General features: G+C 40.7%; 1 protein-coding gene and 1 long non-coding RNA gene across 2 annotated transcripts in view; one reads left to right on the top strand and one right to left on the bottom strand.

The window, feature by feature from the left end:
- Window positions 1-604: 604 nt before the first annotated feature.
- Window positions 605-4,900, top strand: LOC309541768. The gene is made up of 2 exons (XR_014223909.1): window positions 605-3,445; window positions 3,755-4,900. It is a non-coding gene; the product is annotated as an uncharacterized lncRNA (long non-coding RNA).
- The window catches only part of PRKAR2B (protein kinase cAMP-dependent type II regulatory subunit beta), a 60,990-nt gene continuing 44,327 nt past the window's right edge, over window positions 3,941-20,603 (bottom strand). Inside the window, exons 4-11 of the mRNA XM_082239822.1 lie at window positions 20,187-20,270; window positions 13,548-13,654; window positions 11,354-11,507; window positions 11,044-11,145; window positions 10,244-10,318; window positions 7,823-7,888; window positions 7,496-7,634; window positions 3,941-6,382 (exon numbers count right to left, since the gene is read on the bottom strand). Of these exons, the coding sequence (XP_082095948.1) occupies window positions 6,249-6,382; window positions 7,496-7,634; window positions 7,823-7,888; window positions 10,244-10,318; window positions 11,044-11,145; window positions 11,354-11,507; window positions 13,548-13,654; window positions 20,187-20,270 (861 nt within the window). The 3' untranslated portion in view covers window positions 3,941-6,248. The remainder of the gene's footprint in view (window positions 6,383-7,495; window positions 7,635-7,822; window positions 7,889-10,243; window positions 10,319-11,043; window positions 11,146-11,353; window positions 11,508-13,547; window positions 13,655-20,186; window positions 20,271-20,603) is intronic.

Raw genomic sequence — 20,603 nt, 5'->3', positions numbered from 1 at the left:
AATCCTGGAAGACCTGTTCCCTGTCTTGCAGGGCTTTTTTCAACCTGGCTTGGGAGCTTGGCTGAGAACTAGCATTGGCAGAAGTGGCAGCAACAGCAGCAGATACGTTCTATGCTTACGATAATATTTTATTCTCTTACTAATTGTGCTGTTTTAAATGGGCATTTTATATTATACTTCCTTTTGTAATGTTTTCTTTTGAAATGTTTAAGATACTTTTTTTAAACTTTACTAGTTAAATGTGCATTCTGTAGTTGATATACAAATGACATGAGAAGACTTAATCTATTCATTTGTATCATTATTCCTATGATCTTTGTTTATAAAAGTTATATAAAAATAAAATATATTTTTATATTTTATTGTTTATAAAATAAAAAGTTACTATACACACACATATAAACAGGGTGCATTAACTGTCAACAGGAACCACCAACACAGATTCAATCTTGTGGGACTTTCCCATATTACTTGGCTGGGAATGAGGACAATGATCAGATGCAAATGATCCACATGATTAGCCCCTGCTCACTTGGCTCCAATACACAGAGTTACTTCAGCAACATATTGTCACAGAAATGGTCATCCATGTCCCTGAGGCAACGTGAGAAGGTGCTCTGACTGACATACTAATTTGGGAGTTAAGTAGAACAGTCATTAGGCTCTCTTGCTAGCTGGTTGAACTGGAACAGATGTTAGTATTTGGTTTCTACAGCTAACTAGTTGCAAGGTATCTAAAATACAAGAAATATTTCAAACACAGCTGTGGTTGATGTTCCTTATCACCCTTTAAAATTTCACTGGTATTAGTAAGTCTCATTCCATATGGGCTCTCAGGAAGTTTCAGAATGGAAGACACCAATTCAAACATTCTTACTCAAATCATGCCCAGCAGAGGGAGTGCAAGTGTCTTGTTCATATATAAATTCAACAACAATGTGAATAAACGTCATACCAACCATGCTCTTTGAATTACAAGAGATCCAGGGCTGCTGCTAAGCAGATATATGAAATGTTTGAACTGATCTGATAATGCAATCCACAGACTCATGACAAATATTCTATATTCAAAATTATTTATTAATTTTGTACATTGTAAATCTCCACAATTCGTAGGTACCATAAAAAAGAGGCATCAATAAAAAGACAGAATACTAACATTCAGGAAAGGGGAGTGGCACACAAACGTCTTTAAGGGAAATTAAGAATATTTCCTTGTGGTTGTTGTTTTGAAAACTCTGCTCTATCCAAAAGGTGCAGGGCAGATCATTATTTTCCATATTCTAAAAGTATTCCAAACACACACACACACACACACACGTATCAAAAGCAGTAACTCCTAAAACCAATTAAGTTCAAAATACAGCTGTTACTTCCTCTATATGCTCCTGGATGTCTAATTTAACACAGGCCTCTAAACACCATCCCTTACAGGAAGGTGTTGTGATGCTGTTGGAATATATTCTTGTTTTAGGCTTTAGCTAGTTTCTGTAGGAAGAAGTGGCACAATTTTACAGCAGTGACATTTGTACACAGGAATACCCACTGTATTAAACTATTGGTCCCCTTAGTTCAGTATGAGATACAGTAGCAGCGGCTTTCTAAAGCTTCAGGCAGAGATAGCGGAGCAGCAATTCTACACCAAATCCTTTTTTCAAATTGGGGATGCCAGCAACTGAACCGTCTTCATGCAATGCATGTGCTCAAGCCATTTTACTTAAACCTTCATCATTTGGAATATTTAAACCCTTAGCCCTACGCATGTGTGCCACCATCTCACATTTCAATGAATCTCATAACTTTTCAATGAAGTCAACTCCAACCCACGTGATCTTTAATCCCAGATTTTGAGGTGTAACAACTGTGCAGTTTTTGGCCTACAAGTGCAGATTCTATACCAACATTACATAAAACAGGAGGCTTCCAGGTGGTCTTGGGAGTGTGCTAGACACAACTGGGGTCACAGGAGCCAACTCCTAGGGGCTGAGATCCCTTCGCCCCCCTCAATAAAATATTTGAGGGGGTAACCCCCAAAAAGTTGATGGATATTGCCATTCAAATGGTGTGCATGTGCCGCGTCTTGTGGTTGATTATGCAGGGTGGGGCTTAACTGCCCTCCCCAAATATTTTATTCAAGTTGGCACCCCTGGCTGGGGAAATGTACAATCCAAGCATGCTGGGTGTACACACTTCCAGGTATGTGTGCATTGGAATCTTACTTTTAAAAAGACAAACAAGTGTTCTTTTTTTTTACATATAGAAGTCCATTTGGGATACAAAACTACGAACATATCATGATGTGACACTCCCTTTCCACATAAATTTAAGATGTCCCTGGTCAAAGGACAATTGTGTGGCTCCCCCCCCCCCATTTCCCAAGGTGCATTTATGTATTCATTTATCACAACAACATCTTGTGATAATTTCTTCATGGCTTATCTAGAAATGTAACTCTTTTTCCTGGATGAAGACTCAACTTCAGCACTATACTGGCCATACCAAGAAAAGAGCTGGAAGATAGGAAGCATGCACAATGGCAAACCAAGGCAGGCCTGATTCCATCTATGCCATAACAAGGTCCACGGGCAACCCCACTGCTGAGAAGGGCTGTCACAAAGCCTCACTGCCCAGGCTACTTTGGGTACCTATATTCCAAACCACAGCATGCAACATCCTTAGCGAGATAAGCTACTCTACATTCCCAGCGGAACTATTCACATTGTTGACCTCAATGTCAACAGCCGCCAGACAGATGGCCACACATCCAATCTGTGCTTGTGGAGCTCTCCCAAGAGTCGATCATCACTCCCAGCTCTGACAGCATTGGAAGGTGGGTGGGAAGAGGCACTTCCCTGGGCCCTGCCTAACAAACCATTGATACTCTCAAAGCTGACAGTGGTGATCATCTACTAACACACACAGCACAAAAAGACAGGGACTAGCTGCTGGGACCTCTCCCCCCCCCCACAAACTACCCTCCCCTCGCAAAAAAACCAGTCTTTTGTACTCATGATAGGGTAGTTCTGTACACGTAAACCTGTTTCCTCTTATAGATGGCTGTTCTATTTAATGTGTGATCATGCCTTGCTAAGGGGTAGGACCAAGTAAGATCCTGGTGGCTTAATTTTTACATCTACACACTACCAGAAGCAAACCAGCTTTCAGTGACTGGAAGCGTGCATTTGTGCATTGCAGCCCTAATATCCATTGCAAGAGGTGGAGAAATTCTACAGAAATCTTAATGGTGCATAGTGTGGTTTGTGAAATGTTGAATCTAGTGTCCAATACTTACAGTGTTTGTGTATGTCTAGGATATTTCAAACGTACAGAAGTGACACTGGTGTTTCTTTAGGCTTTGAGTGGAACTCACTATCACATAGGTAATTCATAATGTCCCCCCCCCCAAAAAAACCCCACTTAATACATAATATTTAAGAATACAGTGGTGCCTCGCAAGACGTAAAGAATCCATTCTGTGATTATCTTCGTCTAGCGGTTTTTTCGTCTTGCGAAGCAAGCCCATTGACAGATTAGCGGATTAGCGCTATTAGCGGCTTATCGGATCAGCTGATAAGCGGCTTAGCGGCTTAGAAAAGGGGGGGGAACCCGCAGGAACTCGCAAGACATTTTCGTCTTGCGAAGCAAACCCATAGGAAATTCGTTTTGCGAAGCACCTCCAAAATGGAAAACTCTTTCGTCTAGCGAGTTTTCCGTCTTGCGAGGCATTCGTCTTGCGGGGCACCACTGTAATCAGTTAGAAACATAAAAGTTGTTGGTCAGGATCCAAAGAGCTACGGCAGGTGTGATTTTGTTTTACTTTGAAGAAAGAACTTGCCACACTCTATGGCTTTTGAAAGTCCCTTTTTTGGTAATACAGACGACTTCTTTTCAATAAACACGCTCCCTTCCGCATATGAAACTAGTAGTGTAGTTCTTTGCATCCAGGCCACGGAGTTTACTTTGTGATGTTTCTTCCTCGTATACAACACAACCACTTTTTCAAATCAAAGAACAAAGGAGCTTTATCGGGAAGATTATGTAAAAAGTTGACACTTGGTCATTTATATCATAATATATGATATAAATTATGTAACACTGATAATATTGTTGTATAATATCTGCCTTGTACATTTCTTTTTCATTTGTACCAATCACTAGCTGTTCCATATACTGTTACACTAACGTACATACGTTAATAAGTTAATACTCTCTCTCCAGCCCAAAATGGAAGAAATCACTGTGTGTCAGCCTTGTATTTAAGAACTAGCCTGGTAGCCATAGGTGACAAGGAATTCTGTGTGGTTGAGTGCATGGAAATCTATGCTAACAAGCGAGTGGACTACTCTGTGCCCAGCAAGATGGCACAACACAGAAATGCAATGGGCTGCTGGAGGATGGACAGAGTTCATTGCCCCTCTTTTGTTAGCTTCTAGCAGGCTAGTTAAACACTTTGTAAGCTTATTTACAAGGCTGGTTAAAACAGTATTCTATGTTGAAGGCAGAGTGATAGCCTTTTTTCCAAGGAAGACAACACTTTTAAAAACTGGTACTCTTTTTCTTCGTGGTTATTTTGAATCAAACTGGCTAGATTGACTGTAGCAGGCAAAAAATAGATCTAGCTATAGTGTTAGACCTTTGTCCTTGCAGACCATTCCATACATTCTTTGTGGCCCTGTTCCATGAGTTCCTTGAACCACTCCATTCACTGAAAACCAGCACATCCCTGCACCAGAGACAGATGGAGCCAGATTAGATCTGGCTTTAGCTGCAGTGGCCTAAGGCACCATTTACATTATTTCAGCTAAAACCAGTTTATAGGGTAGGAACTGTCCAAGTTCACTGAATCTGAAACAAGGGGGAATCTTTTCACAAAAGTAAACATATTGTGTGTTGTTGTTTTTTTAAAAAGGAATGGAAAAAAACCATGTGGAATAAGGACACCCCAAATCCGGGTAATTCAGTTTAACCGAGGATCGTTCTTGTGACACTGCAATCCTTGTGACTAATCCCAGATTATACCAGGATTAAAACTGCTTTGAAGACTATGTTTTATGCAAATTATATACAAGATTATGACCATTGCCTATACAGTTACTTTTCCTTAAATCAAAATTAATTTTTTTTCAGTGAAGATCCAGCTCAAGTCTAAATAATCAATATCACGTATATAAATCAAGTGCAACTAAAAATAGATGCATTACATAAATCTTCCACGTCTTGTAAAGTATTACAGTATCTTTCATACATACCTAAATGAAATCTGACATCTTATTATAAAATCAAGTGGACTTTAAAAACAAAAATACAAAGCTAATCTCAGACCTAGCTCATAGAACTGATCATGAATACAAAGCCATGGTTTGCTGTTTGGAAGGCTTCTGGTAACTACTTTTATAAATACCACCTTAAATAAAGCCCGTTCAAAGAGCCAACAAGCCTTCTATACTAGATACTTGTGAACACTGGTGCACTAACGTTTTCAATATACCACATTTATCTGACATATGGACGAAACCCTGACTTTAGTTTATGTCAGTGGCAAATACCCCACCAACACCTATTTATTCTTTTTACCTCCAGATATTTAACAAAAACCGTTAACTATTTAACAAGTAGGAATGTATTTATTCCACAGATATGCTGCAGTTCAAAGGGTTCTGTATTATTTAGGTGAAGCGGAGCTCTCTTAACAGCCACCAAAGCTATTTGCCAACAAACATGTTTCTCCAAAAGTAGAAATAAAAGACCCGTTCTTTGGGTGGGGTGGGGTGGGGAATAAAATAAAGAGACATGCTAGTATGCACAAAGTTTGGATTGCAATCACAGACTTATTTAAAAGAAATGTTAGTAACTTTATTATAGAAGACATGGTCTTTTTTTTAGAGGCGTCAAATGGTTATAACCCAAAAACTGCACATAAGATTGCAAATTCCCATTGAAAAATGAAAGACTTATGGGGTTGATCTTTTAGGAGTGTTACCTAGAAGCTGAGTTACTGGTGGGCTCAATCCTTTAAGGTTAGAGCCAACAAAATGATTTCTCAGCCGTGTTTACTTAAACACTTGAACGACAGTGTAAAAACACGCAAATAAAAGTTGGGAAAATAAAATAAAATGCCAACAAACCCAATCCCCTGTAAAATCACAAAAAAATGCTTAGCATCTACAGAAAGATAGACACATTTATCAGTGGACTAACCACTACTGTGCTATTTCTCATGAACAGATCGTGTGGCTTCGTTCTGCACTTCATGCACTGGGATCGGAAATGTCCATGTTTGTTCCAAAGAGAGCAACTAGCTGTTCTTCATAGTTCGCAATGTTCCTTTTCATTATTTCCATACAAGGTCCCAAAAGCCTTTCAAATGCCTGTACATCCATAACTAAAAATTTGGAGGGAAAGAAAGAGAATGAAGAAGTCCCAACATTCACTTTGCCAAATCTAGACGATAATAGGAAGATTATTTAAAATGCACACATTTAAAATCAGTACAACTGGAAAGAGCATGGCGAGATTAAAATAGCCATGTCCTTGCATGCACCAACTGTGCTTTTCCCACTGCAGTCTCTGTGGTCCTCAAAAAAGCCTTCAACCAAAAGCCAGGAGACCTCCTACAGCAGCTTCTGAAGTAGCGCATTAGGTATTGCAACTGAGAAATTCCTGTCCATCTTCAAAAGTATTTCTATTTTGTTTGTCAGTCACTTTTGAGTCACTTTTTTCATAAGTAAAGCTACATCATCATCATCATTTTTAAAATCTGTTTTAGGTGCAGATGTTTGGATCCAACTTTGCATTCCAAAACTTTCAGGATGAAGAGTAACAGATACAGGTGATGGTGTTTACACTGCTTTCTCTAACACAAAGGTGGGCAATCTCATTTTATCTGGCTTTGCCCAACACCAGCATCATGCGGTCCTGACAAATCACCCCCCCCAAAGGAATGCGGTCCTCAACAACAACAACCAAAGTTGTCCACTCCTGCTCTAATGTGTCAATCTGTCTAATCTGGTTTTAAAGAAGAAGAAGAAGAAGAAGAAGAAGAAGAAGAAGAAGAAGAAGAAATATGTATTCAATTACTCAAATCATTTTAGCTCTGAATCCACTGTTAGAGAAATATGTCACCCCTCGAAGCTTGCAGTGAGTCCAAATATTAATTTGTCAAGGAAGTAAAATATTCTTAAGGTTTCTGAGGACCACAGAGTACAGTTTCCATACATGAATACAACTTTCAAACAACATGTTGAAAGGTGTTAAAATACTTCTGTGTTCATAATATTGTAAATAAAGGGATTCTTCTAATATCACCAGGTATCATAGCAATAGGCACAGGTTAAGTTCTAATATGTTGATTGAACTTAATGCAGCTAATGAAATTTGGCTTTATGGTATAGGAAAATACGTATTACAGAGTATGCACGCTCGCCAAGAGAAACTGCAGTATTCTCTTTGCTGCATAAAATAAAGCAAATACAAAAATAAAATAACTTTGCATTACCTAAACACTTGACTGTACCGAGTGCGAATGCTGAGGCAGCTCGAGGTTTGTTAGTTACAAGAGCAAGTTCCCCAAAATACTGTCCTCTAGTGTACCGCGCAATCTCCACCGCTTCATTTTCATCTACCTCCTGCTTACCCTAAAAGGTATAGAAGCAAAAGGTACAGAAGTCAGACATTCATTAAACAATGGGTTACAGCTCATATAATATTCAATACATTGTGATAAATGAAATATGCCATTAAAGTTGCACAAATGTTCTTTTTACCATGTAAAGAAGCAGGGAAAAAAATCAAGTTTTTTCAGTTACATTAATTCAATATGTACCTTTCTTTTCATTGTGATTTTCACTTCTCCAGATTCAACAATAAAGAAACAGTCCGCCATGTCTCCCTGTATTTTTTTTAAAAACGAAACACCATAAGAAAAACATGAATGTAGTTATTTAGTAGTTCTATTGCTTTAAAAAAAGAAAAAGCATACGGACAATGTAAAACCAAAAACATTTATCAGTGTGACAGTGTGAAATTATCCTTTCCTTTTCTCATAAACAACTGAGCAGCTTCCACATCCTTATAATCAAAACAAGCCTAATTAATGCTGGGTCTGTTCCCATGCGTTTTGAATGCATAATGTGTAATTCAGCTGTTATTTCCTTCAGTCAATCCTCAAATATCAATTTGGGGTAAAGGAGGAAGCAGAAGCAGAACAGGCAGGGTAGCGGATACAGCAGCTTGCCAGAGTTTCATCTGCCTGCAACTAATCCGGAAGAGTCCTCTTCACAGTGTTCTCTCTGAGAATTGGTGGAAATAAACCACGCACCAACAATGAGATTCTCCCAGGTGAAACAAAAAATTAAACAGGCACCAAATAGGGGGGAAAGCAGTGCCTTCTCTACGTGTTCCTTCGCTAACTATTCTCAAGGACTATGCCAAGAAAAACGATAAGTTTACTTTGTCCATCCTGCTCAGAACAACAGAGAGACTACTTTTCCAAGGGCAAAAGTGATCATGACACAGAGGAGCTGTTGCAGCTAGCTAACAGAACAAACCACAGTTCCTTGAGTCCATGGTTCATACTTCAAAAGGAGCTCGTGTGGCGCTGTGGTCTAAAACCACTGAGCCTCTTGGGCTTGCCGATCAGAAGGTCGGCGGTTCGAATCCCCACAATGGAGTGAGCTCCTATTGCTCTGTCCCAGCTCCTGCCAACCTAGCATTTTGAAAGCACTCCAGTGCGAGTAGATAAATAGGTACTGCTGTGGCAGGAAGGTAAACAGTATTTCTGTGCGCTCTGGTTTCCGTCACGGTGTTCCGTTGCGCCAGAAGCGGTTTAGTCATGCTGGCCACATGACCTGGAGAGCTGTCTGTGGACAAATACTGGCTCCCTCGGCCTGAAAGCGAGATGAGCGCCGCACCCCATAGTTGCCTTTGACTGGACATAACCGTCCAGGGGTCCTTTACCTTTACCTTACCTACTTCAAAAGAAAGCTAATTAGAGTTTGCCTCTGAATAATACTTGCTGATTACAGTGGTACCTCGGGCTACAAACATCTCAAGTTACAAATACTTTGGGTTACAAACTCCACTAACTTGGAATTAATACCTCGGGTTAAGAACTTTGCCCAAGGATGAGAACAGAAATTGCCCGGCAGTGGCGGCGCAGCAGCAGCGGGAGGCCCTATTACCTAAAGTGGTACCTCAAGTTAAGAATGGGTTTAGGTTAAGAATGGACCTCCAGAACTAATTAAGTTTGTAACCAGAGGTACCACTGTCCTTTTGTGCTCACACCCTGCTTGGGGGCTTTCCATAGGCAATCTGGCAGGTCGCAGTGGAAGAAGATGGAATGCTGAACCAATAGCGCTCTTCTTATTTTCTTAGGCCCGTGGTTTAGGCAGGATCATTCCCCATAATGCTAAATCCTGGCTGAGCATTGTATCTGAACTTGGCCAGTACGGTATAGAGATATAATAAAGCAAAATGTTTTTCAAAAAATTAATAAATCACTCTGCTGAACAGCTTTTTGTGGCATAATTCACCCAAAGAGAAGAAGAGCCTGCTAAAAGCCTGTGCATGAAGTCAAATGAAACAGGAAGTGGATGGGGCAGTGGTCACCAACCTTTGGGGGCCCATTTGGAATTTTTAGGAGTGTGTCATTGGCATCACCCACTCTGGTTGCTTCTCTCTCCCTTCCGTGGGTCACCCTCCCCAAACAAAAAGAGAAATGTACACATGCAAGCATGCATAAACATTCTTTGCTTTTCCACCGGGTCAGGGACGGGAAGGGACCTTATCAAATAGTCCAGTAGGTTAGAAAGTCTGTGGAGAAGCAAAGTAGGAGGTCTATGTAAGCTGATGCTGAGGTAATTACACTGCTGCTTTGTACAGGCAATGTCACCTGGAGAAAAAGAATTTAAAAGGCTATCATGTATGTTTCAAAAATAAAACAAAAGCAGCTAAATCATAGGTGGTTTATCACATGGCTTCATACAATAAGATAAAGAGACACCTTTGACTGCATAATTTATGTACTTGTTTAATTATTGGTATTCAAATTATCTTTTGAATTCATTTCCCAGAACTCTGGTGTTCATTGTAATTGCCTTTTAGATTACACCGCTATTTCTTGTATGTCAGATAATTCAGTACTTCAATGTTTGAGGCTGTCCAATATGCTTTTATGTGTGATCTGCTTGCAGATAAAGTCATTATACTTACTGAATAACTAGCCAAACAGAACACAAAGGCATACCTGAGCAATGATTTGTTCTCCATCTTTGTATATTTTGGTGCCGATCACATCCACCACTTTCAACCGTTCCGAAAGCTTTAACCAAAAAAAGAAGACAATTTTTGCTAACATATACATGCATAACCTCCAGCACTGCACAGGTAAATATGGAGATATGTGTGCTTCTCTTTTCCACTGCCTGAGGATACCTCACGAGGATCTCATGTCAATGATGGACGTTATGTTTCGATAGCAGATTAGTTTCTGCACACAGTCACACACCTGTCTCTGCCCTCCAACCAGGCAAGCAAAAGATGTTATCAAAGTTCAATGACATATTCCAGCCAGGCAAGAACATTTGTGGCCTGGGAAGAGTTCAGAGGGCCAGATCAAACGGCCTGGGGAACGAACATTTGGCACCCAGGCTTGAAGTTTGCTACCCATGGCTTATAGACATGGAGAATTAGGGCAATGGACTGAAACCTGAAGAAAAGCAACTGTGACTAACATGTATATATATATCCAACCAAAACATTTAAAGAGACACACCAAATGAAAAAAATAGGGATGGAGACTTGCAATGGACAAGATACCTGGAAACAGAATCCGTACATGATAAGTAATGATCATTGGAGTACAAAAACATACCACATAGTAAAACAGTTTTTCTTTATAGCAAATCTATTAAAAGCATGCACAGCTTTTGTTTTTTTAAAAAAATCCCCATTATTATTCCAGATGTTGAATTAATTACACCAAAATGTATTTGCAAAAAATAACTGTGTTAGAGTAAATGAAACAATACTAATAACATAACTTACTTCTAAAGACTTAAGGAAGGGCAACGACTCAATAAAATTTTCATACATTCTTCTCTTTTTGGCATTGTTTTTTACAATAATTCTTCGAAATGTGACTCTGTCCTTTAAAAAAAGAAAAGAAAACTGTATTAAAGTTCAAAGTTAAAATGGCAGGTTAAAAACGATAATTTGTACAATTATTTAAACACGGCAGCTAAGCAAACATTTGTGTATACTTAAGTTGATTTTGGACCACACACACACACACACACACACACACACACACTTTAAAAACCTACTGATAGGACAAGTCCAAAGGAATTAAACTTACCAAACCCCACACAGCACCAGGAGAGGTAGCAATGATTGTAGCCGCTCTGGGTGTATTGTACATTAAAGCCAGCTCACCAAAGCTCCCGCGGTTGTCATACGTGCCAACACACCTTCCAACACCTTCACATTTCACATAGATATCGTACGTCCCTCTATAAGATATACATAAAGTGAACACAGATTGCGTGTGCAACGCTGGAAAGATTAAAAGTAAAAGAAATGCTGATATTGCTTACATCAAAAATGCATTCTTCATTATCAGAATTAAGGGGTGGGGTGGGGCCCCAAAATTTAACACTTACCTCTGCAGCATTCATTTTTTTCCCCACTGTACAGTACAATGCGGAACCACAGCAGAGATGATGAAACCCATGAGATCCACAGTGTTACCAGTAGAGCAAGGATTTGAAACCAGTCTCCTAGCTCCATCTTTCTGTTATTTACTAAAGCACACAGGCTTAAACTGCTTCTTAATCTCAACCACGCTCACACCAACAAAAAGTAAACTTCTAATGGGCATATAAAGCATAAATTCAACCCTACCACCCAGATACTTTTCTTATTTTTTTAGGTGGAGCATAGTCTCATTTGGCAACAGGCCACTTTACATGTTTAACTACCTGGCCTTGCTATCGGATCTACATTCAGTAGGAACCCCAAGCCCATCCCGGCTCCATTACAAGAGTGTCTGTATGATACATATATGGATACAATCTATGGACATAATCACAATTGGCATGCTTAATTTATTGGATTGTGCACACTACATTGCTCATAGAGTATACTTTTTATTCATCTGATTTCTGCCATGCATGGCCATTTATAATGCAAACAGCCAAGGCAAATCAGATGTCCTCTGTCAGGGACACAGGTTGGCTGTGGCTGGGAAGCGCATTGTGAGAGGAGAACGAGTGGGTGTGATTTGCACAAAGGAGTGTGTATTGTGTGCAGTGCTGGATTAAACCCTATGGAGGCAGTCGAAATATCGGGGGGGGGGGTTGTCCTCGTACACTCTCTCTAGTGGGATAACATTGAATTAAGAAAGCTTGACTGCAATTTTCTTTCCAGGTCAAATCAATATTATTTTGATCTGTTGTCGCGGGACCCCTAAAAGGCATGGGGTCCGTAGGCCGGTGCCTTCTCTGCCTGTTTGGTAACTCAGCACTGGTTGTGTGTGGTGGGGGATTGTTTGCTGTATATTGGGTGCCAGTGAAGAAGATGCTGCAACTATTGCTCTGGCAGGGGCAAAGGGAAATATGGCCAAATAAAGGGAGCAACCCACCATAGGCAGTGCAGGTATGGATAAAGGCAAAGGTAAAGGGACCCCTGAGCAATAGGTCCAGTCATGACTGACTCTGGGGTTGCGGCGCTCATCTCATCTTTATCTCAGCTCATCTCAGCTCATCTTTATTGGCTGAGGGAGCCAGCGTACAGCATGACTAAGCCACTTCTGGCAAACCAGAGCAGCGCATGGAAACACTGTTTACCTTCCCGCTGGAGCAGTACCTATTTATCTACTTGTACTTTGACGTGCTTTCGAATTGCTAGGTTGGCAGGAGCTGGGACTGAGCAACAGGAGCTCACCCCGTCACGGTGATTCAAACCGCTGACCTTCTGATCGGCAAGTCCTAGGCTCTGTGGTTTAACCCACAGCGACACCCACATGCCTGTGGCAGGTATGGATACTTGCATAATATTCCGCTTATTAGATAATTAGGGGCATCACATTGACACCATAAAACACTTCTGCTAGTATGCTCCCAGGTGCCTTTTCCAGGTTTTGCTTTTAGCATTGAGACCAAAGAGACCACTTAACCCCATAGATTTCTGCCCAAGGCACCGCTGACAGTACTATATACCCCAGAGCTGTGTTTAGTTTTCAATAGAAACCAGGCTTGTAGTGTTGCAGCTCCAGCACCCGGGAATCAATACCAGCTGAAATTAGGCAGGCCCCCTGTAGAAATGCCTTTATTGGTTTTAAGAGTTTGTAAGGAAGGTTTTGTTGCTTTTAGAAATACTTATCTCATTTTTATATTGTAGACCACTTAGATGGCTTAGTGCCGTGAAGCGGTTTATAAACTGGGAAAATAAAAAGTGTAAATAAAATATTGCAGATTTTCTCCAAATAATGTTGGGACTCTCAGGCCCTCCACACAACCGCACTGTACATAAAATAAAATAAAAACACTCACCGATCAATTACATAGAAGTTGTCACCATCATCACCTTGATCAATGACATGCTCCCCTCCTTCAGTCAACTTTTCAAACATGGCATCTAATACCTGAGACATCTGCTCCTGTTAATCAAGAATATTAATTCATTTATTGCATTTATTGCTCACTTTTCTTTCCAGGAGCTCAGAGCAGTTCCACGATCCCCATGTCTATCCAAGAAGCGAATTTAAAGGCTACTCTCAAATGCAATGATTTGACTCATTTTTGTGACCAGTTGTGACATGCATTTGCTTCCCTAAGCCCAGGTTGTTTTTTTAGTTTATTACACTGGCACTTAGGTCTGTTTTAGACATGATGCAGATGAGGAGACAGACTCCCTCTCACTCATGCCTACCCTCTCTGAAGGAAATTTCTGCTCCTTTCCTCTTCCAGCGTCAGCTGTGATATAGCATTCTCTCTCCAACCAGATTCTGAAGCTGGCTTACCAAGGGTAAAAGTAAACCTGATCAGCACAGTGCAGACATAATAAGAATGCAGATGAACAGAGGCAAAAAGGTGTGAGCACTCAGCCTGTTCCTGATCTTTTAACTATGATTAAGAAATTGGCAGTACAGTATATTATGTTTGCTTCAGGCTTCAGTCTTGGGCTCATTATTTTCCTTGACTTTCTAGATGTAAGATTGTGGTCCTGTCCACCTGAAAACGAAAAACAAACCGACCCCCAGGCCATTTATAGTATAGATAGGGCCTCTCCAACACAATGCACTCGGAGTGTGCTTCTTCAATGATCGTATGTGACAAATTATAACTGAAAATGTAACTTCTAAAAATAAACACCTTAAAAATCTACCATGGCCAATTTCACCAGTGAGTTTAAATGTTTGCTTTCTCTTGATAGCTTGGTTTGTATTAAACTCTGATAACACAGCAGCATGAAATCAGCATTTAACCAAAACGCAACACACAGAAAGGGTATCACTAAATTTTGGTCTGTAACCTGTAACCCTTTCCTAGACTATGGTCAATATCTTCATCATCTTCCTCTTCCACATTCCCCAACAATACTCAGTTCAGGAACACTGTTATGAAGTGATGTGCTTTTTTAATAAAATAAAATAAAGTGGCATCAATTACAACAAAGGAAAACTTCATGCAGCCCACTGGTAGTTTCTGGTAGCCTCTCAAAGGGACTGAAAGGGCATTGTTTGTTCTTTGCTAGACACATCCTAGGACTGCCCCCCCACCCAAAAAAAACCCCAATGCCAATGAAAATAAAGAGGAAAATGCTGGAGAAAACTTGTTCATGTGAAAATTTTCAGCACATTTCAAAGAGGGAGCCCATTTTTCTGTTCAAATTTTAAATTTTAACCCAAAGGAAATTGCCTTTTTTATGAGTGCAACCAGCTTCAGTAGATTCAAAGACCCATTTGGCTATCCATTTTAAGAAAAAGTGGTCTGCAAAACACAAGCAGTTAAGAATAATCAGTTTGTCAATGAAAAAAAAAGAGAGAGAGGCTTAAAAACCACTGCAAACCAGCAATGCGAAAGGGTTTAAGGTATGCTGAGCCAAGGGTAGGGTCCAAAGCCATAATATAGAAGCTGTGGGAAGATTGAGACACACAGCCAGAGTTTCATCCCCACTGCCAAAAAGGCGGCAACTTTCAGGCAGGGAAAATTGTTACATATCAGACGACACAGCGATTCTTCCAAAGCAGCTCTTTATTTGTAAGCTGGAACAGAACTGAACTGAGGAGCTCAGTCAGCCTGCTTATACAGAGATCCAGAACAATCGTTAACTGTTGCAACTTTCTAAAACTATCCAATCACTGAACGTCACTTTCGATCCTTCATTTGCATAACTATCTACAGTATCCCCCTGCTGGCCCAGGGCGAGAACTTCAGTACATAACACCTCCACCACAGACAGACAGCAAAGCCCTGGCCTGCATGTGTGTCCTATCATGTCACATGTACAAGATAAGAAGATGCCGGCACAGTACACTTCCGGCAACATCCACTATGAGGGCTTTGTGCACACAAAAAGTATCCCCAAAGATGGATAATCATGATTTACTTAGACCATTTCTTTACTGCTCCATATGCTCTAACCACTATACAGTCAAACCTTGGTTGTCGAATGTAATCCGTTCCGGAAGACTGTTCGGCTTCCGAAATGTTTGATGGCCGAGGCGTGGCTTCCGATTGGATGCAAGAGCTTCCTGCACTCAAGCAGAAGCCGCGTCGGACGTTCAGGTTCCAAAAAACATTTGAAAACTGGAGTATTCACTTCCGGGTTTTAGGCATTCGGGAGCTGAAGTTTGACTGTACAGCAAATGGAAACAACAACAGATTTTACAAAAACCCACAAAAAGTTTACTACCCCAACCTTCTCTCTCTTTCTCTCTCTCCTTCTGTTCTTCGCAAACTTACACTGTCTATAACATTAGTGTCTCACATCGAATATAACTGATCTGTAGAAAAGATTTTATTAACGGAAAACTGAGACACTGTATGCACTTTTCCAATTCAAGAAAATATTTAATAAAAAAACATTTTAAAAAAAATCCACAATAAAACCATTCACATGAATTACTAATAAATATGCAAAGATAAATTTCCTGTTCTTCCAACACACTTCCCCCTCAATACCTCTCAGCCTCATGGCTCTCACCTAGATCTACTAACTGACCCAGGCTCACACCCAAGACCCAAACAAACTTGTGGATCGCCTACAAAATCTCGCAACGAAGATAATTCCTAAAACCTGCTCATATCACCCAAGTCTCTCATTCTAGGCTTGTTTTATGGGCAGGCACCAAGGTTCTGGTACTGTATGACCCATAACTAAAAGGCATTCAAGACAAAATACGTAATAAATCTGTCTCTCTTAATAACCACATACTATATTTAACTATTCAGCAGAACTGTTTAGAATTTGAAATTGAGAAAGCAAAAAGAGCAAGGTTGAGTTAGCTAGCTAATTCAGCTATCTCAACATTCTGGCATACCAGGCAGGGCATTTTGTGTGTTTGTGTGTGTGTGTGTGTGTGTGTGTGTGTGTGTTGAAAATAGTACTTCTGGCTAGCCAGCATAACATGAAGGGATGGGGAGCCTGTTGTATTTTTCATTTGTTTATATTATGTTTATTCTTTTGTGCTTACTAGCTAGCCTGGCTCCTTGCCAATGACCTGCTCTCAACGTTTTCATTGGGTTTCGACACTACTTGCCTCATGCTAGGGGCCATCTCAATTGTAAACATTGACAGTTAGAATTAAATGGCCCCCAGGGGGAGACCCCAAGACCCCATAAAAGCAGAACTGGAAGGAGAGGTGTCACTGAGTGCAGCGATGGGAAAGGTTATGCTTGGCAGATTTTCACCTTCTATGTGGCCCTTAAAAATACAGGAGCTTTCTCAAGAAGTGGACCTTGCCATCTTATGCTCCCCCATTGGCTTTCTGATCCCCATTTTCTAAACTCTCTGGTCTTACACCTCACAGGCCTTTTTGTTTCTAGTCCTTTAGTCACAACATCCCCCTCCCCAACTTTCTTCAACCTTATTTCTCAGCTTTGCATTGTGTCTTCAAGCCTGCCTTTATTCCACCATCCTAGCTCCTAGTCAGGACCCTGTGCAGATCAGTACCCTTGATTTTCTCTCTCTCTCCTGGCCTGCTCCACACACCTTCCTAATTTAAAACAGTCGATCTTCTCTGCCCATCTTTCCTGCAGAATTGTGTCTGACTCCATCTATTCTTCCCTCAGGTTCCTGTATTTAGGTCCGCAGCCAACAATGCGCTTTGCTTCTGCCAACACTTACTTAGCTTCCCTGCCTCTTCTCACTACCCCGCCTCAAATCTCCTTCTCTCCCCTATGGTTTCAGTACCAGCCAAACTGACCTTTCGCTTTCTCAAACTGATGGAGACGTTCTATAAACATCCTGTGTTTCATTCCCCTGCATTTAAGCCTTGTAAATGTTCTAAGACCTCGCATCGGTTCGAGTAATAGATGCCACGGGCTCCGTCATCCCTGCTGCTGCCACAAAATCCCTTCGCACATTTCAGTATAGATGATGCTTTGTTCCCATATTATGCAAATAGACTGCACACTGAAGCAAAATGGTTCTGACTAATCCGTACGTCACCATTTGCTTGCTTTCTAAGAAAGATCTAATACAAGGGAACACTGTTTACTTGTGCACTTCAGATAAAATTCGACCTCAAAGTGGAGGAAAAGTAATTACAATTCAGGGTTCTGTAATAGAATAGAAACAGAATAGAAATACCTTATTGTCACTGTACCACTTGTTTACAGTGAGATTAAACGAGGCCCCCCGCCCCACAATCTCTCAGTCCTTGTTACACTCTCTGCTGTCTTACAGCCACCAACCCTGAACATCAGCTGCAATGTTGCTGTCTTCCATTCAGCAGCCTCACGGCCCACATTTTTATAAAGAATTCAGCTATACAAAAGCTTATTTCAAAATGCTGCGAAATACTACATGGCATGGGGAGGGGTAATATTTAGTACACATACAACACACACACACACACACAAAGTTTGCAGCCACAATGTGTGAACAATTCCTTCTTGCTTCAAAAGTATGGTTCTGTAAAACAGAATCAATGTCTCCAAATTTTTATGTGTCATAATGGTGATTTACCTCCACGGTTGTGTTGTCAGGACAACTTCCACAAAGCGTTAGAAAAATCTAGCCTGTGCCAAATTTCCACAGCAAATGTGGATGTGATGTTGAGACAGAGCCAGTAGCTATACACAAGTTCAACGCTTGCTGAGCATATACAACTCTGGTGGTAATTTGGCATTCAGCCTGCAAGGGAAGAGGTGCAGGTACACAGGAAAGGGATATTCGCCTTACTATACAGTTTACCCTAGACCAAAAGCAGATGATTCAGGTTTATGGAAGGATCCTGTGACCTACTGCTACTGCAATAATTTGCAACTATGGGAGACACATCTCCCTAGGAGAAACCAGTCCTTTACTTTTTCCTATACTGCTCCTAAATCTCCCCTGCACACATGGGCATCCATGGTGCAGGGAGTGCAAGGGAGCAATGTGCCTCCTGGATAACCCCCAGATTTCCAGCTTCCATTTTTAAAAAAGAGTAAGCTTCTAGCATTTTTAGAATCTGAGATAAAAGGCAAAATGCACAGGCACTGTTTTTTTCTGTGAAAAATTAGCCTGTTCCCTGCACCAGTGTTTTGCACACCCACCCACAAAAAAGGTCCTTCAGACACCCATCCCTGCACCATAATCAACTCTGACAGCTGTTATAGTCAGCACAGAAGCACAGAGGTGCTTGTCACGAAGAGCTTGGGATCCTGGAGAAGACACAGTATTTAATAGGTGTCACAGTCAACCCAATAGTGACACAAATGCTAAAAACAGAGTGAAATTAATCCATACAGTCGTACCTTGGAAGTTGAACGGAATCCATTCCAGAAGTCCATTCGACTTCCAAAACATTCAAAAACCAAATTGCAACTTCTGATTGGCTGCAGGAAGCTACTGCAGCCAATCAGAAGCTACAGAAGCCCTGCCAGATGCTCGGATTCCAAAAGAACGTTCACAAACTCGAACAATCACTTCACTTCCAGGTTTGCAGCGTTTGAGAGCCAAAGCGTCCGAGTTCCAGGGCGTTCGGGATCCAAGGTATGAATCTACTTGCTATACGCTAGTACCCTTTCTGCACCGATTTTCCACATTATAGAACTGACTCCAATACTTCCTGCAATACATGAATATCAGACTACCAGAAACTGCTTTGTACTGAGTCAATCCATTCACCTATCTGGGTCAACAGAGTCTACAATGACTGAAAGTGGCTCTTCAGAGTTTCAGACAGCGTTCCAGCACTACCTGGAAAAGCCAATGACAGAACCTGGAACCTTTTAGTTTTCAAAGCTACCTTTGAGCTATGCCCATTCCCAGCTCATAAGCATGATTATTACAGCTTTGAGGACGCCACTTTTCTGCTACAATGCACAGATCTTCATCAAGCTAGAGGCAGGAAAGCAGGAGCCTTTGACACGCACACAGCCCCTAGCAGAAATGCAGCAGATTGTGTCTAGATGGTTAAAGATAAATGCATACAGTCATACCTCGGGTTACAGATGCTTTAGGTTGCGCACCGCGCTGAACCCAGAAGTACTGGAACAGGTTACTTCCGGGTTTCGACGCTTGCGCATGCACAGAAGCGCCAAATTGCAACCCGCGTGTACACAGACGCGACGCTGCGGGTTGCAAACGTGCTTCCCGCACAGATCACATTCGCAACCCGAGCGTCCACTGTATTAAGTTTGGAGTAGAGCAGCTAGGCAAAAATGCAAAACAGATTAAGTGACATCAATGTTACTCTAAACAACTTTTATAAAATATCAAGTTCATACAAGCAAACACATTCATACTACATGGGCCTTTGGAAACAAAGAATATAAGAATTCTAACAACTTATCTTAAAAGAATGTTGTTTGTTACAGACAATACTATACCTTCTCTTGATATTGACACCAACTTTCACAACGATTTGTTGTTAAAGGAACAAAACCCCAGAATCATGCTTCATCTCAGAATTTCCCTGAAAGATGAATCTCTTAAGTGTTTCTGTAATCGTTAAAAGAAATAAAGTCACCACTTACTGGATCTAGGTTCTTAAATAGAAGTATGTCTTTGCAAGCTTCTTGCAGTCTGTTTCTTTGATCATCTGTTTTGGGGTGAATAATCTGGAAGAAATAATTGCAATTTCTATTTCACTTCTCTTAGTCTTAAGAAAAATGATCCTAAAAGAGGCCAAAGGACAATTTAGATGAACACTCCTGGAAAGCGAGATATAAATCATACTACTAAACAAATATTGTCAGGGAAATAACTGAGACTTTCAGAATTTTAAATCAATCTCAAATTAAAAAGACACAGCACAGGAATGATGAAAGGAAACTTTAGTCTTTGATTCCTATCAAAGGGAAATTACAATAAAGATGATGGTGAAAGAAAAGGGTTTTTAAATTTATATTCTAACACATTTTTCAAAAACTTATGTGATACAACTTCTATTA

This window comes from Podarcis vaucheri, assembly GCF_965113315.1.
Source record: "Podarcis vaucheri genome assembly, chromosome: 10".
Taxonomy (NCBI): domain Eukaryota; kingdom Metazoa; phylum Chordata; class Lepidosauria; order Squamata; family Lacertidae; genus Podarcis; species Podarcis vaucheri.
The sequence above is the reverse complement of the archived record's forward strand: the minus strand, read 5'-3'. Positions and strand labels throughout refer to the sequence as shown.